Source organism: Alexandromys fortis, unplaced genomic scaffold (genome assembly GCF_014885135.2).
Source record: "Alexandromys fortis isolate MF-2015 unplaced genomic scaffold, M_Fortis_MF-2015_v1.1 scaffold_17, whole genome shotgun sequence".
Lineage (NCBI taxonomy): Eukaryota > Metazoa > Chordata > Mammalia > Rodentia > Cricetidae > Alexandromys > Alexandromys fortis.
Genome location: NW_026067896.1, coordinates 17,374,015 through 17,393,097, shown reverse-complemented (window position 1 = coordinate 17,393,097; position 19,083 = coordinate 17,374,015). Strand labels below are relative to the sequence as shown.

The window sequence follows — 19,083 nt, the reverse complement described above, 5'->3', positions numbered from 1 at the left end:
CTGGGTTGAAAGTTGCTAGGAGGCAGCTGCAACTTTGAGACACCCAGGAAAGAACGGCAAGATGACCACCTCACAGAAACCCCAACACCAGACATGAGAAACACGCTTCTGAGTTGTTGGCAAGGACTACCCAAGAGACTCCCCAAATATACAACCAATTGCTGCTGTCCTTGGTTACCTACCCCTAGAATTGGAAGGAAAGTCTCTATTGCTGAAGGCATCATGCATTTTAGAAGCAGGACCCAGGCACCCCTGAGTTGGAATTGATTTGAAAGCCCCCTCCCTGAGGACTAGCTTGCATGATGCCAGAAGGTTCCATGCAAGCTTCGGAAGGAGGGAAACAACCTATACAGTCCTACCCAGCTATGATGCCTATAAACCACATCAACAATCAGCATGGCACAATAACTCTAAGGGTGCAGTAGTGGCATGCCTACCTTGGAGGTAACCAACAGCTCTCTGATTGGACTCAAGACCGACTTAACGAGAGGGAAACCATGCTCATAATGAGAACCTAGCTAACTATTTAGCTAGTGACGTACTGGTTGTTGGAGGAGAATTTGAACCCACTAATTTCCTAACAATGATCATCCCTAACAACGATCTATAAACATTTGTCGTTGACTCACAGATAGAGCAGTCTTCAACCCTCATCAAGATAACTTCTCTTTGCAGGACACAGAGACCACTATGGAAAGCCACAGCCAATCAGAATGCAGATTTGGAGCCCAGTCCTAATGAATACATATACAAAACACCCCTGCGCTTAAAGCTCAGAAAACACGGAAGAGGCCGTGAGAAAATTGTCAGAGCCAAAGGATCAGGGAGATTGCTGTGAGACTGTATCTCTTAGTAGTATCAGAAACTACACTTATAAAGTCTCACCCACAAGTGTGACCTGAGTGAGAATGACCCCAGTGGACACACCAAACTGAATGAAGAAAAACCCATGAGGTTTTAATGCTACACAGAACTCCAGACAACTGAGGAAAGCTGGGAACACGAAAGGTGATCTTCCTTTCCCAGGGAGGAGCGTACCAGCTGGTTGTCCAGTGCCAAATGGTCATCCCTAAGAACATATATATGGGTAGCGTATGGACTGAACAGGTTATATATATATACATATATAGTAAAAGGAGAGAGATGATGAATTTGGAGGAGAGTGGGGAGGGGTATATAGGAGGGTTTGGAGGGAGGTAAGGGAATGGAGGATGTTGTAACTGAGTTGCACGAAAGGGGTCGTTATTAATGAAAGAATCCCTAGAAATGGCCGAGGAGTATGAGAACTCAGCTTGGGCAAGCAAATGCATCATTGTGCCCCTGGCAAAGAGAGAAAGAATTTATCCCATCATTCCAGCTCCTCGGATCCAAACCAACCCCTTGGCCTCAGCCCAGAAACCCATTTCTTGTTCAGTCCTTGTCGTCTCCTTTCTTTAGAGAGCATCCCCCTTTGTAGAATAATCATCAATTCATTCATCAGGGGACACTTTACTCCCCAAAAACGAGGTTAGCCTTTCACATGGGTTAGGTCTGATTTCTATGCAGGCCTGTAGGACTTTACGGGACTCATAGCTCTGATACTCATCTCACTTACTATCTCAGAGATGGGGATTTGCTGAGTTCAAAAGGCTGTAGGGACTGGTGCGGTAGTTGCAAAGGAATACTTTTTATTTACTTATTTTTTTGTCTTATATGTTTGAGTGTTTTGCCTGCACATATATCTGTGTGGTACATGTGCCTGTGGAACCCCCCCCCCCTAAATAAAAGGGTGCGAGAAGCCTTGGAAGTGGAGTTATAGATGGTTGTCAGTCACTGTATGGATGCTGGGAGGCAAACTCAGGTTCTCCAGAAAAGCTCGTAACTACTGAGTCAGTCACTCGGCTTCTGGACCCTCTGATTTTTCCTAGTCTAAGAAGAAATCCCAAGAAACTCCTTTGTATCCCGAGCCTCATAAGACACTGTTTGAAAAGCTGGGGGGCAGACATGGTGTTAGAGTCCCATGGGCATGTATTTGAACCTCCTCACTAGGCTATAGCTGTTTTTGGTAACGATAACAAGGTAATTGCTAATTGACCAAGTGTTACAGGGTTGGTACTTTATCATGGTAATCAATGCATTCTCCCCCAGAGTAAGAAAAACCAGAGTTTGGGTAAAGTTAGGGGTACGCTTGAGACCAGGAAGAGGACTCATATTGTCCTCTGTTCCATCTACTCCATGTAGCCATGATCACCTGCCTTTTCAGGAGGTCTATCAATATTTAATGTGCGGGTGTCAGTTGCTGTAATTGAGCGTTCTTCAGAACCAACTTGAATTAATCATATGCAGAAGGAGAGAAAATAAAATGCCCTTTTCTCAGAGCCTAGTTCCACTGGCTGCTTGGAAGCCTAGAAACCGCAGTGAGAACTTCCTGCTGATGGAGGACCCGGAAAAGAAACTGAATCAGAAGAGCGACAAGAGCAACGACAAACCCAGAAAAGTACGATTTAAGATCTCCTCTTCCTACAGCGGCCGAGTGTTGAAGCAGGTTTTTGAGGATGGGCAGGAATTAGAGTCACCCAAAGAGGAATACCCTCACAGTTTTCTCCAGGAGGCCCTTGAACCAATGGATGGTGTCTATGGGTCAGGGGAAGCCCCCAAGCCTCAGCTGTATTCCCCTAAGCTGACTGCTCAAAGGATCAGCGTGTTTAGAGATGGCAGTGCCTACTCTCTGGCGGGCAGCCAGCCTCTGTTCAATGACTACAAGGCGAATGACCATAAGGTTGGTATTGTGTGAGGTTATGGGCTTTTAGGGTAGGCTCCTTGAAATACATCTAGCAAAATACCAAGGTGCTTCAAGATAAGCATCTCTCTCAAGTTCAGCTACCGGCCAGAGCTGGAGGTGCATCAAATGTGGAGCCGTTATTAGAATAATATTTCTTGGACAAAAATAACATGCGGTTGACTACTCATTGGAAAGTGTGACGAGCATGGGCAGCGTTCAAATTCCATCCAGGGTAATACACTGTAATTGGGTCTTTGGCTGAGTTTCCTTCGTGTGTAAATTAAATAGAGGTGCAGCGGTTTTCGAGTTGCCAGTCTGTCGTTTTGGAGAATTATGCAGCAGTAGGTCATTCCGTTTCCTGAAAGAATTGAATATTTGAAGGTACCCATTTTGCTCCAGCCAATTACTCTGCTGTATTTTATCCATGTCTTGTTTTTTTTCCCCCTCCTTATCACCTTCCTACTGCCTGCTTTTTAAAATTGTCGGTCTATTTATTTAGTTTTGCCTTCCCAGTGCTCATTAATATGAACACTAGGTAGCTGGAATCCTGGGAAGAAATGGTGAAAAGCAAATCAAACAGAGGAAATGTTTCTTGGGGAAGAAGTTTGAACTAATAGTTCAATGATGCAAACTCTTCCTGCATGTTTCCTTAGCTTCTCTGGAACAAGGGATAATCAGAAGCCCCCGAGGGACTCTATTTTAAGCTAAGACAACATGGAAAATACTCAGTAATTTCCAGACTCTTAGGAGATGGGTTTGTGCTCACGGTAATGGAAGTATGAATGCTGTTTCTCTATGTGTAATGTATCTAAGTTACTAATGATAACTAAAACATGATTTGTCTTCATCTTGGGAGGGGTTTTTTCAGATAATTATTTTTAATCATTTTTATTGTTCATTTTCCTAAGAAAATAGGTATTGCAGGCAAATGTTTTGGACATGTTGATATTGGCAAAAAGAGTATTGTAATAGCCACAGTTATCAAAACCAATAGCAGGCTTCATTTTTGTATGAAGGGGTTGAGAATGAAAATCCCTCATGTTAGTAGAATGTTTTATGCGTTATAAAGTGCTGCCATGGATTGCCTTCTTCTATGTCCATCATAGCCTTATCTTTACCTCATTCTCAATGAAAAAGGCAAGGTATGGTCATTTCTATTTTGTGAAGGAGGAAAATGATGTGCCAAGTTGATCAAAGGCCACACATCACTGTAGGACCTAAGGTGTTGAGTCAGAATAGGGATCTTGATCCCCTGATTTTCCATACTTCAATCTCTATATCATGTTCCTTTTCAACAAACAAGACCATTACATAATAATGATGATGGTGATGACGTTCTTGACACGGCTGTTTATTTGTGTCCTAGGCCCTTAGCTATGTTTTCTGCTTATAATAGTCCTTTGCAACTGTTTCTTATTTGAAAGCTGAGATTTTTAAAAGGCATAGTTCATAAAAGCCATTATAGATAATTTAAGCTACTTCATAATTCAGATGCCGACTTTGGCACATGTACAAATGATTTGACATAGATTTACAAAACTAGATTAAAACGAAAATATTCCAGAGGTCATGTTGAAAGTCAAATTCCTGTTGGGGCTCGTTATTTCTTGCTTTCTCTGTTTCCACCAATGACCACATCCCACTGTCATCAAGCTCTAAGTGTGGCAGTGAGGCAGGGACCAAAATGGATTTGTGCAGCCCACCTACTGAAAAACAGTTCAGGATGGCATTCATGAAAAGCAAGGAAACAAAATCTGGAGTTCCATGACTTCTCAAAAATGGATGGAGCTATAAATTCACCCCACTTAAATGCTGCCTATGACAGCGTGATGGGTTGCAGTTAAGTGCAGTGATTCACTTAAGCATTTGGAACCCAAACAGGTATATGTATATCACTGTTTGCAGAAATTCACCATCAATTAGAGGTGGAAACAACTTAAATATTCATCAGTTGGTGAATGGCTACACAAGAAGTGGTATGTATACATAATGGAATATCACAACACCTTAGAAAATTTTGATATGCTTCAACATGGACGAAGCTTGAACACTTTAGGCTAAATGAAATAAGCCATGCATAACCAGGGAGACCCGTACCATTGCAGCCACATGACGTACTGATGGTACAAATCAATGGAGACAGAAAGTGGATGGTTGTTGTCAGGCTGGGGGTAGAGAAGAAGATGTCACTCTTTATGGATTCAGCATTTCAGTTTGGGAAGATACAGTTCTGAAGATAAATGTTGGACAACAATGTAAATTTCAGGGAACTCCATGCCAATAAATGGTCAGACGAGTAAGCTATCTGTTATGTGTATTGTAATGATAAAAACAAAACATGGGCTCTGATGTCTGTGTGAATTTGGGCAAACTCACTTTCTTGAGCCCCAACGACATCATCTTGGCCTGAGAATAGCTAAAGTGCCTTCCTTAGAAGGGCCACTAAGATGATTAAGATAGATAATTCCTGCAAGTACCTGGAACCCGATATATGTTTAGCAAATGGTACCTATTATTGTAGTGATGAACAAATTCTTAAGGAAATGTTGAGTCTACCTTTTATTTTATGTCTTGGGTAAAAAAGGTGGTGATAGGTAATAAAAACACGTTAAGGAATTAAAACTCACTGAAATGTGTAGGGTTTATGAAATTGTGGACAGGGAAAGGAAGGAGGTGACATTTACTGAGCAGATTTCTATGCATTAAATGGTCTCATAATATTTCAAAGGAAAATTTCAAATTGGGAAAACAGATGGTTACAGGATTTACAGATGAAAATAACCTGTCCATCTAACATAGTTGTCAAATAACATTTGAATAAAATTTGAATTGGGTTTCCCTGATTCCTAAGCCCATTAAATTTCTAGTGTCTAACAATGCTTCTCTGTATTCATTACTGTCTGGATAGCCGTTTATAGGCATGTGGCTACAGAAACCGGAATGTGTCCAGATACTTTCTTACGTACGCTGCCATTCTAGACTGTGTGCAAAAGGCTAAAAGATTCTTGGCTCCAACTGGCCCTCTATCCTATAGGAGTGGATCTTCCTCACAGGAAGATATAACCAGACCTTGTAGACTACAGTTGCACCCAGAGAGTTTTGCTCTGGCTAGCAAGAGCACTGAAATTAAACACACATTCAGAATGATTGTGGCTCTTCATCTTTGGAGTAAAAGTATTTGCTATCTTAGATGTTGACCGGTTTGGGAGCAGGGGTTGAAGCAGATGGTCATCCATTCCTTGAGCACAGTGGGAGTTTAGTCTTCAAGAGAAGAAACTGAAAGAAAAAGAGTCCTGGGTATGAGGAAACTTTCTGGTAACTGAACCTTTTTGGCTATTACAGGAAGTAGAAACAGAACCTTCCAAAAGTACCACCACCCTTATCTCCCGATGTCAGAAACTGATAGTCCAGAGTGTGAAATGGGAATCCAGTGTGCATAAAACAAAAGGAAATGGAATCGGATCCCCTGAAGAAGGAGAAAAGAAGGCCAGACAGGAAGCCTGTGGCTTAAGTAATCATTGAAAAACCCCATGGCTGTTTACTGGAGTCTGAATGTTGACATCTTGTTCATGTTAGATTCCAACTGAATACCTAAATATGAGAGTGTTTAACTCTGGCAGGCTGGGTTTAGACAATTCTAGAACCAGGAAAAATATTTCATGCTGGGGTGTTTGGCTGTACAGCATGAGTGTGCATACACTATTGAAAAATAGTTTTTAATAACAGCAGCAATGACGCCCACACTTGCATATTATCAACAGCTTTTGCAAACCCCACTTTTCTGTATCTTTCCTATCATCTTCCATCTTCAGAAGATGATATCATCCTTAGTTACTTGACTGAAAATATGTAACCAGTTGGAGAAGGGCCCTGGAGCTTGGCATCAACCCCTGTTTTTGAGGAGGAGTTGGAGACAGGGTCTCTCTGGGCAGCCTTGGCTGTCCTAGAACTTGCTCTGTAGACCAGGCTATCTGGAACTCACAGAGATCAGCCTGCTTCTGCCTCCAGAGTGCTGAGATTAGAGGCATGCACCACCGTGCCCAGCTAGCATTAGCCCTTATATTGCAGAACTTGACGATGTTGGAAATTCCTAGAAGGGAGACTTTAGAAGAGGTGGCAGAACCCAGGAGTTTCAGCACATGTGTGGAAGTTCTCTTGCATTTAAGTAACTAGCTACCAGCTGGATGTCAAGGCGCATGCAGATGACCAAAATGGAGTGTATCAGAATACACGACTGCACTGTGTCTTGTAACTAGTGGACACCAGAACTGGAATCCAAGGCTCTTTCCCTCCCAGTGTTCAACTGGGCAAAGCTTGTGTATTCCTGGTCAAGTGGTCCCTGAGTGGTTACTCTTCCTTTGTCTTTCCCTCTCTTGGTCCTTCTCCTCCTCCTCTTCCACTTTCTCCTTCTCCTCTTCTTCCTCTCCCCTTTCTTCTCCTTCGTCTTCTGAGTCTTGTACATTCTGAGCCCTAGGCCTCACATGTGCTAGGCAAGCTCTCTGCCTTTGAACTACAGTCTTACAACCCTGTCTTCCATCTAGCTTCTTCAGAGTGCTATAGTAGTGTCTTTTTTTTTTAATGAGCAAAGCATTACGTAACACATGGTAAACCCATAGAAAGAGACATTAACTATTAGCAATGAATGTTTAGAAGTATATTCATACAAGTATTTCATATTATTTGAATAACAAAAATAGATTATGATAGGGTATATTCACTGATGTATCTTTTTGTAATTTGATGTATATATTTTGATATATATGATATATAGAGATATATTTGGGGAGAAAAGAATGCTTGTGAATTGTGTATATAGATGTTAAGAATATGAGAGTTTGGAAAACAGGCATGGTGGTACATGCCTTTAATCTCAATACGTGCGATCAGATGCACTTGGATCTCGATGAGTTTGAGGTTAGCCTGGTTTACATAGTGAGTTTCAGGCACCAAGACTACACAGTGAGACCCTGAAAGATGGTAGGAAAGAAAGAAAGGAAGAAAGGAAACAAAGAACGTGGGCTTTAGGGACTAGAGAGTTGTCTCAGTGTTTCAAAGCACTTGCTTCTTTTGCAGAGGCACTAAGTTCAGTTCTTAGCACCTACATGGAGCCCACAAGCATCCATAACTCCAGTTCTAGGATATCCAACATCCTCATCTGACCTCTGCATGCACCAAACATCTATGAGGTGCACATGTATATGTAAGCAAAACACTCATACACAGAAAGTAAAAAGAATGAATCTAAAACTTCCAAAAAGGTATTGGGTTTGAATCCCAGCCACAGTTTCCAAGTCACTCTGTCACTTTAGTGAGGTATTTGATCCCATTGAGACTTAGTCCGCACCTGTAGAGAGTGGAAATCATATACCATACCCTCCACAGGGATGGTTGGTAGGGAAGTGTTGTCAGTAAAATGCTTAGCATGATGCCTGACACACAGTGTTCAGCAAGTGGTATGTGCTAAGATTATTTACACATAGACAAATAGAGAAATATTCGAATGAGACAATGTGCATGTGCCCAGCTCTGCACTGGCTGTCCTGGGGGACAGTGGGAACAGATGCTCTGGACCCTGATCTCTATAGTCCTGCCCTCCGAGTGGTCCAGCCTTCCTTGGTTCCCATCCTCAGCAAGAAGGAAAGGGACTCTTCTTACTTTTAGAAAGAATAAACAAACCTTGGAAAGAAGCCTTGGGGTGGGATGAGTCAGAGTTTGGGTGGGTGCCAAACCCTTCTCTCCTATTGGGAAGGTCATAGGGCAGCTTCTGCCACCCTGAGTTTGGTGACAGCTGACGCCCACTCTCTGTTTCTCTAGCCTCCACCGATTATAGATTTTGGGAAGATAATCATCTACACGAACAACCTGAAAATCATCCGGACCCCGATGGACAAAAGGGACTTTATGAGGAGAATCCTCCAGAAGGAAGCAGTTGCTGAGGAGGAGGCTCTGATGAGCACAGGAGAAAACGATGGCGACAGAGATCACAATGACAGTCCCCTGCCGGAGACGGAAGGCACATTTCTCCATAATCAGCACACACAGGTGTGTCAGCGCCATTGTTTCCCCCCAGGCTGGCCCTGCAGCAGTGCCCTGCCCATTGTTCTGCTCCTGCAATACCTCCCGAAACATTTTTGAATAACAACACTTAATATTTGCTAAAGCGTGAGGGAGTTTTAACACCTATTGGCTTATAATGGCATATTGCTAATATAAATTCACACTTATTTTATTATATATAATATAGTATTATATTAATGACTAGACATTCACATTTTAAATATTTATAATCTTTAATTTTTTGGATGACTTCTTTTCGCATCTGATTAGGAATCCATTGCTTTTCTTATGAGTTGTGGCTTATGAACCCTGGGTTTTAGAGTTGGGGACAAATCAGCTCTGTTCTATTTTATTTATTGATTTTTCTGAGACAGAGTCAATAGCTCAAGCTGTCCTCAAATTCTTAACATAGCTGAGGATGACTTTGAACTTCTGATCCTTCTGCCTCTACCTCTGGAGTGCTGATACCATAGGTAGATGTGCTGCTACACTAGGCTCACATGGTTCTGGCCATTAAACCCAGGGCTTCCTGCATGCTAGGCAAGCACTCTACCAATCGACCTACATCCCCAGCCCCAGTTCTGCACCCCCCCACCTTTTTATGGGTTCACTTGTGCCTCTGTTATTGGCCCACACTCAGTCCGCAATCAGTGAAGATACTGTAAAGTCTTGAGTCAGTTGGAAGGTTTGGGTGACTTGAAACCAATTCTATTTGTAAACCCACAAGCCCAAGTGCCTGTGGACCACAACACATTGAATTTTTGTAGTCTATTGAAAGTGAACAATGGAGTCGTATGTTGTTGTCAGCACTGACTGCCACACTCCAGGATCCCTTGTATGCAAGTTTTTTTTCTGTGGAACTCACTCTAACATCCCATGAGGTGGCCTGGAAAATGAAAGAAGGGCTTTGGGGACCTGAGTGATGTCCCTGTGCTGAGAGGACTGAGGTGAAGAGAATGAGGTAGTCATCGCCATCTCTGAGTGATGACTTTAGGCCAAGGTGCCAAGTATTTCTACTCTCATTTCTCTACCTTACATGACGACCTCGTTCTCCACCTTCCCTCTTAAAATCTCTCTTCTCTCTTTCTCTCCTGGCCCATCGACTCCACCAGAACACAAGCCTCTTTCTTGGGCTTCAAAAAAAAAAAAAAAACAAGGCTCCTGAAATTTGGCTCACATCCATGCTTTGCACTGATTTCACACCCAATGTGGCACTTTTGAAATGAGAACCTTTGTTTCTGCCACTCCCTTCCTAGCCCTTCTACCCCTCAGAGCTTTCAATGATGCTCCATTGCTTGGGATAAGACCAAATCTCTTTATGTGTTTTAGAAAGCCCCGGGTTGCCTGTCTAGTGTTAGTGTCTCTGGTTTTATCTGACACACATCTCTTGTGCCCTTGCTTCCTCTCCTTCCTCCACTGCCCGTCTGTCCATCTGTCCATCTTTCATAGGTTCCTTCCACTCTCCTGTCCGAGGCAGATCCCCTCCTCAAGCAGTGGTCCCCAGGTCTTCTGTTCTCTTGCCTTTAGCTCCCGATATCTCAGTGGAGGTTGCATCCCTGAGGGCTCTCGATGGCTCCCGTGAGGATGACACACCCAGAATCAACCCATCAGGACTCGGCACGCCTCTTCAACTTTACTTTCTTGTTTGTGATTCTGTGGTTAAGATTTGCTCATACCTACCAGGATTTGATCTCCACGAAGGCAGAAGCTGTGTTCATGGTGGATACAATATTGCAGTTCCCAGGTTAAAAAAAAATAAATAACAACAACAAATAAACAAAGCCTGGCACATAACTGATGCTCAGTCAGTATTGTCTGTGGTAAGAAACATAATGGAACTTGGAACCAAGCATTAGCTGGTAAGAAACACGCCTCTGTTGCTTCTCTTGTCTTCTACAAGAAGTCTATAGAACTCAGCATGGCAGCAGGGGACAGCCTGGACATTGTAAACATCACCTTTCTTCTGTATAAATCTCTAGTTCCACTATTTCTCCTATTGGGTTGTACCTTGGGGGGACACTCCCCTCCTCTCCCCCCACACAGTAAGAAATAGGCAGGTGCAGGTCAATCCATAGCCCTGAAAGAAAAGGCAATGGCGGCAGGTTCCAGGTGACAATCTCCTTTCAATTCAGTTTCAAGGAATGCAGATCTGTTTTCTTCTGTAGTGTTGTAAACAGGGGCAGAGTTGTGTGGCAGAAGGTTGCCGGAAAAGGTTACACTTCCCTTGTCTGTTCCTTAAACTCTGGTTGACATTACTATTTGTTTGTGCGATCCCTTGTGCAATGAATGCCCAGACAAGTTTTATTCTAAAAGAAAGGGTCAAAGAACATCAAGGAAACCCTTCTGGCTAAGGGGCACTTTGCTCTGCTGTCTGTAGCTGGGAAGAGAGAGCCCGATGAATCAGTAGGGCAAGGCAGAAAGCCGGGCCACCTTGAACCTCTATCAGCTCTAAAGCAAAGGAGAAGAATAAAGGAATCGAGCCCCAGAGACCTTTGCAAGGGGAAGATTCTCGCTCCATGCTTGGTGAGACTGTCTCTGTAAACCTCTGGGCACTTTAGTGCACCATGAGGCGGATCTCATCTTTGAGGTAGAAAGCTAAGATAATAACAACAGTCATAGCTACTGATTTCTGAAGGCCCACGAGAGACAGCTCCCATTCTCAGTGTTTGTCTGTGCAATAGTTCATTTCCTTCTCATGAAGACCCCCTGGAGCATGTATTACCAACAGTCTTCTCTTCCACTAGGGAAGCTGAGACTCAGAGAGGTCAAGTCAAGTAACTCACTAGAGGTCACTAGAGGCAGCAGTCCACTTAGGGCCACACCAACGTTATGATCCCAACCACTGCAGACTCTGGCTTCGTGCTGGTCGTTGTCTGCAGAGCTGTGCAATCTGGCATGTCTGAGGGAAGCAACAGAATCAGCCTTTTCCTGGTCACAGAGTGACAAAGAGTGACCAGAGGAGGAGGTGCATTGAGGGGATCTGTTTGGGTCTTGATTCTAAACTATGCTATGCAGCTATATTTTATCCCTGGTGCTAAATATTTTGAGAAGAATTTTAAGGTTCCTCTGATTCTTGTGCTTGCCCTTAGGGCTCTTTCCTTTTTGTTCAGCCTTGTCCAGACTCCATGTGATAGTTTTTGCTTTATCTGGTATTTTATTTTGTCATGTTTGGTTGTGATCGCCTAGAAGCCTGTTCTTTTCTAATGAGAGACAGAAAGGGGGTGGATCCAGAAGGGAGGGGAGGACTGAGAGGAGCAGAGGGAGAGAAAACTGTATCAGAATAGATTGTAAGAGAAAAGAATTTATTTCCAATGAAAGGGAAAAAAAGAAAAAAAAAAGAAGAGAGTTTCTCAGACCTGCTTATTGTTGTGTAGGGGTAGATCAGCATGTGAACAAATACTGTGCCAGGCACTACTTTAATAATAATAATGATAATAATGTTATTATCTAAATGTGACTCTGGATGTCTGGGAAGTGCTGATGAAGCCACTGTAAGGTTCCTGTCATCGACTCAGGAAGGGTCAGTGGAATGGGAGACTTGCTGGTTGGGGGTGGCCCTGCCTGGGGCTCCTGAAAGGAAGAATGGGTGGGTAAGTCTATCTGGAAAGAACTGAGCAGCTGACATCTGGAAACGGGTGGGAGAGGGCAGGGCTGTGTAGACACATCTATGGACAAGAGCCTGAGGCTCCAGAAAGGGGAGAGGTTTAGATTAAAAAAAAATATTTGATCACTCTTCCTGAATTATGTGGTTTCAGAAGGAGGGCAATTATCTGTTGAAAGGGTTTTCTAGTGTTCCCTGAGATGGCCAGGATGATAGGCAATTCAACCGGACTGGCTTGAGCAGAGAAAGCTTCTCACGAGAATGGGTGTTGTACCAGAGTTGGTGCACCTGGGCTCGGAACCTGGGCGTGGGAGAACCTGAGATGGGTGTGAAAGGCCATTCAGAAGCTGAACTGGACGGAGCTCCGTAGTCAATTCACCCGGCGGTGGTCTGGTTTGCAGCCCGCTCCTGGGGAGATTCTGCTTATAAAGAGTGTGAAATTGCTCATTTCTGTGAGATGTCTCAGATGTCTTGGCTCAAGACGTAGCCGAGGGGCGTTTTCTGTTTACAGGAGACTGTGGGCTGAGAAGGAAACTGACTTTTACGGGGCGCTTGGGATATGGAAGAGTCGAGAGGAGCCTGTGATTGCACGTGCTGTCTCACTTACTATTCCAGGACTCGGTGGGGGCGGGTATTTCCTGCGTGTCCTGCCTGTTTTCTCAGTAGTGAGACAGAGTAGGAGAGGCTGAGCGAAGGTCCTGCTGTGCTGCCCTTATCAAACATCAGCTTCCATTCTAGTCCATTGGCTCCACAGCCCCGAGCTCGTGTTTTTTATGGAGAATTTCATACACATATAATCTTTTTTCATTTGACACAGGCTCTCACTATGTATCCACACACGGTTTTGATCTAATCCACTTCCCATTCCCTTCCCTTCAAAACGCACCCCCTTTGCAACTTTCCCTCCCTACTTCATAATCTTTTTTTCTCTTAAAGAAAGAACCCTGCGTTGACTTAGTGCTACCTATAAGTGCACAGGTGTAGGACCGTCTACCAGAACACAGGTTGCCACTCCAGGGTCGAACCCCTGGAGAAAACTGAGTCTTCCTTGGCCAGTAGTCATCAGTTGCCAGTAAGGTCTCCCGTGGGAGTGGAACTTCGTGAGCCTTGGCCCTCTCCGTGAAGACTGAGGCTTTAATCACTAGGCCTTACACAGTTCTCAAAGAGAATAAAATAGTAGAAGAGCTCAGATCTAATCCATTCACTCACCCAGCCTCCCAGTGAGAAAACATCCCTTCCTGAGCGCCTGGTATTGGACGGCCACAATGAATGGTTGTATGAACAGGCAGAGGGGCATGGAGTCTGGTGCGCAGTCACAAGGGATCAAAATCTGCCTCCTCTTCTTCCAGGCTATATGTCTGACATTACCAGGTCTGCTCAGTATGGCGTTTCCCTACCGCCCTGGGTGAAGGTACGCCTTGGGCTGTTGTGGGGGTGCCATGCATGAGACACGGGAAACCCTTAGGGAAGGAAGCTCCTGGTTTCTTTGAGCACCCACTAAGGTTTGTCACATGGGCTTGTTCCTTTGTCTGGCAGAGGGAAAAGTCACGTCTGGCCTTTGTTGAGCTTCCATCAGACGGGAACAAGGGTGATCACAGGCAGAAAGTTGAAGAATGTCGGATGCAGCGGCAGAGGATATCACGGTCCTGATGTTCAGCTGAGAAATCCTCTCTGATCCAATTGCTGTTCTGTGTCCTGGCCGTTTCCCCAGGAGCGTTTATGAGAAACATTTTCTACATTTCTGCTCCAGTCTTTGCCAATGCCTAGCACTGTTTTGATTTCTCTGAAAAGGGTGGGCTTGAATCACTGATCTAACTGAAGCCTGACTTGTCCCTTGCAGGATGGGTTGGTCCCTGAGGACAACTGTCTCCACTGCCAGGGGTCCGGCATCGCCACCTGTTCTCTGTGCCACGGCAGCAAGTTCTCAATGCTGGCTAACAGATTCAAGGAGTCCTATCGAGCCCTCAGGTGCCCTGCCTGCAACGAGAATGGCCTGCAACCATGCCGAATTTGCAGCCCGTAGCCGGTAGCCCTGATTCTCACATCCCCTTTTATTACACCCTCCTGTGTGCTCTCCTAATAAACCATCCCCCTTTCTCCTGCTTCTCTCAGAAAAGGAGCTATTGCAGCTGTGCTCGCTCCTAACACTAGCAAATCTCAAATTATTTGATGACATTTTGTAAAGCGGGTAACATCTCTACATGGGTCTAAGTAATGGGGGCATTTTTGAATTAGAATCTGCTTTGAAACGGGTTCTAAAATTATCCTTTCAGGAACACGTGCACGCATCTCACTTGATTTAGCTCAGTCTTCCCCCTGCATCAGTGAACAAATAAATAAATGTACACTTCAGGCAGTGGGTTGAAGTCATTTTCCGGGCTGAGGGTTATTTTGCAAAATTATGTGGTGAGAAAGGAATAAAGAAGTGTATTTCCAACGAACCAAATTCCTGTTGCTTGTCATGCATCTGAAATTGTTATTGGTCAAATTGAATTCTAATGAAGCAGAAGGGGGAAGATACAGCCAACTCCAGTGGTCCTGGCAGGTCTCTGCAAGTAAAACAGTATGCTCATTCTAGAGACAGGTGAGATGAGGAGGCCCTCTTGCAGCTGCTCCTGCACTAGCTAGGCAGGCAGAGAGCTCACTCCTGTTCAGGTGAGGATGGTCTACGATCTTTCTGTGTGCCTTTAACTGGTGAGGTTATAAAGCTACACCAAACCTATTTATGAGAAATTTGGTGCCCAAGCATGTATTTGTGATAAGAATTCTGCCAGCTCCTCACTAAATTACCAAAAACACGGGTCTATTTTAGGACTCTGATCTAGCCAGTTTGTCTTTTGGAAGGACAGCAGGTGTTCCGCTCTGAACTAAGGAAACTCTAAGAGAAAAACCGAGAGGGCTGATAGACATTGTGTTTTACCGCCCACTAATGTGCATGTGAAGGGTGACTCTTCCCTCTTAAAGACAGTTATTAAGTTTTAAGACCACGTTTGTTGATGAACTTTTGTAGCTTGAACACCCACTCTCCACACTCCGTGAGGATGCCGCAGAAATCCGTTATCTACTGCTGCTTGTCTCCCATAATAGTTCTGACTTTATAGCTTAGTAATTCTTCAAGGTTTGTTATTTGCTTCAACGCTGTTAAATCGACAGTGGGTTGCATGTGGGTAATATGGATACTTCTAATAAAAAAGATGCAAACACACTCTTTGAAGCCACGGTGCTCTTGTCTGCTTTCTCATTGCTTACGTGACACCTTTGGGACTGTGTGTGACTGCTCCCTGCCTCGGTGTGTGCACCTTTCTCTGTCTTCTCAGCAGAGCAGAGCAAAGCAGAAGGAGGGGTGATGTCAAGAGACCTTAAGTACTTAACTCTTTGATGGGAGCATTCTGTCACAGGCATGGTTTGAGTACCCTTCACACCACACACACACACACACACACACACACACACACACACACACACAGACGGGCTTGAGACTTTGTGTAACCCAAAGATGCCAGACCTTTGGTATCTTGTGGGTTTTCAGTTTAAGTGGAATCAGGTAGTTGAAGCGTAGTGTGGCTTTACTAAGATGGGCTAATATGGGATGGGATTAATATATTTGGAGAAAAAGAAGGATACTTTGTTAGCTAGCCTTAGTCGGTTATTCTTTCTGTTTGTGCTGGGATTGCATCTGATGTCTGATATATGCTAAGCACATGTTTTACCTCTGAGGTATCTTTATCTATCTATCTATCCCTGGTAGGTTTAGGGAGGCGACCCAAAGGAGAAGATTTGATAATGTTGGCTTGTCTTTCTTACACACACACACACACACACACACACACACACACACACACACACACAATTGTCATTCCATCACCTGTCCAGAATGCTCTTAAGGGTGGCTATCTTTTTAAATAATCACACAATAAATCTGTCTATTAATGACTACACCAATTGTGTTAATTCAGTAGGTAGATATTTATTATTGTGATGGAAACAACATCTGACCTCTTAATCAGGTATTAAATACATAAAACCTTACTGCTGGTGATCACTATATACTTTTGGAACCGTGACCCAAGAACAAATTTTCTTCTTTGAAAAGAAACCAAACCAAACCAAACCAAATATCCACTGAGCATCAAGGATTTAGAAGTAGGCAAAAGGACAAAATCCTGTTTCCTCTGGAGCTTATATTTTGGTAAAAGAGTATAGATGCCTATATATATATTTATATATGTAACACTCATATATGCTATAGCTATATAAAATACGCTACAGAGAAATATGCATTTATACAATACAGCTATATGCATGTTAGAAGGGGATAAATCTACACTAAAATATAGTGCCGCAGGGGACTGAGAGCTGGGCGTGGTGTGCACGAGTGACCTAGAAAAGTGGCTTCAGTAAAGGGCTAGTGGAACTGTAGCTGTAGTGAGCCCCACAGATGCCTGGGGTAAGAGTAGAACTCACAGAGGAAACAACCACGCTAGACTTAACAGGAAGGATAGGGGGCCTAGAAGACAGTGTGGGACAGAGGGAGGTGGGGCAGAAGAGAAGGCGCGTGTCTCTGTGGTGTGCGAATGTGCGCCAGTGTGTGAGGTATGTGTGCTTGTGTGTTGGGTGGCGGGAGCGTTTCTCAGAAGCTGTGGTAAGAGCTTGGATTACTGTGACACGCTGCTGAAGCTGGGCCTCTGCTCAGTCAATGTCACTTTCACAAGCTAGCGTCTATTCCCCCCCCCCCCCAGACGCTGGCGACAGGGGCCTGAAAACTACACTTCCCAGACTCCTTAGCCTGAGAGCAGACAATTTCTGCCAAGTACTGGCAGGAGGCTGCTCGCGGGAGGAAAAAAGACACCCGACCCCCCACCCCCACCCCCACCCCCACCCGCCCTTCTTCAAGCCAGGCTCCTGGCAGCTTTTGCCACAAGGCTTTTGTTCTAGCAATCAGGAGTCTTTGTAACCAAATCCCATAACGCTTTCCCTCTTTGAAATGTCTAGAATGGGCATAAATGTTTGAGCTGAGGAGGATCATGACGTTTTAGTCGCTTGGCTAATGTGCTAGGAAGAGACGCAGCAGGGTAGGGGGAGAAGTAGGGGGCTGGCAGGGAATGGTTACCAGGGTCCTGTTGGTGGCTCATGGTAGCTAGAGCTTGTGAGGTACCAAGTGGTCCCGCTAGGGATGCGTCTGAATCATGCGGTATGTTTACTGCCCTTTGTATTTATTTGTGAACTTCGCACCCCGGCATCAGTCAGGACTCGGCACACTTTAGGGCAAGGTAGACTAGTGCTATCAGTACTCAGAATTCCTGGAGTTGGAAACAAGTGTGAAGATTCCAAAACATCAGCTCGACAATGCTGTGTGGTCAATGATGCCGTGTCCTCTGAAAGTGCAGGACCTTTTAAAAAAATGAACAAGCGACTTCAAACATAAAATTTTACAGAGTTTGATGGATGGCCCATGCCTCTAAGTCCAGCGGTGGGGAGGCAGAGGCAAGAGAAGGCACTGGCCACTGTTTTAAAAAAAAAATTACTGTGTTTCACTGGAGCTTAATTGGAGTGAAGTTTGTGCAAAAAGTAAATCTGAAAGAAATGTTCACAGTTGTTTGTATCACCTGTCCTCACTAGCTGAATTTTCTCATGTTCTAATTAAACATAGTAATTGTTGAGAGTTCATAGTCATGCAATTAGTTGAGAGAGAAATGGAGCTACGTCAGTGTCAAAATTGTGATATACAAGCCCTGCCTGTATCAGAGGACGTGCAAAGCCCCAAGGAAAGGTCTGGGGACAGGGTGGTAGAGCATCCTCACTGAGCTGGGGGAGGGAAGGACAGAGGGGCAACTGGTCCTGATAACACTAGGTTAAAGTTCACCTGCTTCCCAGGGTTTCCTTTCTGCACAGTTAGCATCGCTGTCAGTCAGCTCCCAAGCACTTCTCCCCACCAGTGGCTATTTCTCAGGATACTGGGACCATTTAATTTATACGAAAATATACATGGCTGATAAGCAACCACCGCTGTTTTTATAAATTCAAAATGTGCTTTTTGAGGATGTCTGTGTGTCAGGTGATGTGAAAGACTCGAGCATGCACAAGGAAGAAAGGGAGATGTTTTCCTCCAGGGTAATTTTACTCCCACAGGAAACCAGAGGTTTAAGTAGATACTCACAAAACGGAGTGGCAGGTGTCAGAAGAGGAAAAGAAAAAAGTAGTTAAGTCGTTCAGCTAGAGTTCCTTTCTGGAAGGCACGGTGCCTCAGCCGGCACTGTCTCCTCCGTATCTCCCCATTCTGCCTCACACAGGCATTAAGTGAAGGGTTGGCCATTTGTTGTTTGGTGAGACACATCTGATTTCATCGCTTGGCCTTTAGTGTGTTGTGTGTTATCTTACGTGCCAATACCTTATGAAGGCTTCACAGGGGAATAGCTTTTAAAGTGACTCTGAGTGAATCATGGTGACACATGGCCTAATGTCTACATTCAAGTGGTTCTTCAGAGTCCAGCCTAGGGTTTGCATAGTGAAACCACACAAAAACAAAACAAAACAAAACACCAAATACACACATAGTGTGGCCCATTTCCTAGATTTGTGCCCTTCTGTAATCACCTCCCCTCAAGTGTTGGTGGCCCAGAAACTCTTCTTACAAGAGGAGCAGGGTCAAAATGTGACATTACCT

At 44.3% G+C, this 19,083-nt stretch overlaps 1 protein-coding gene across 1 annotated transcript; it reads left to right on the top strand.

Moving 5' to 3' along the window:
* Positions 1-2,413: 2,413 nt before the first annotated feature.
* Positions 2,414-14,442, top strand: Grxcr2 (glutaredoxin and cysteine rich domain containing 2). Its single transcript, XM_050161126.1, has 3 exons — positions 2,414-2,758; positions 8,576-8,803; positions 14,260-14,442. Exons 1-3 carry the CDS (start codon positions 2,414-2,416, stop codon positions 14,440-14,442), a joined length of 756 nt encoding a protein of 251 aa, XP_050017083.1.
* The last annotated feature ends 4,641 nt before the right edge of the window (positions 14,443-19,083 follow it).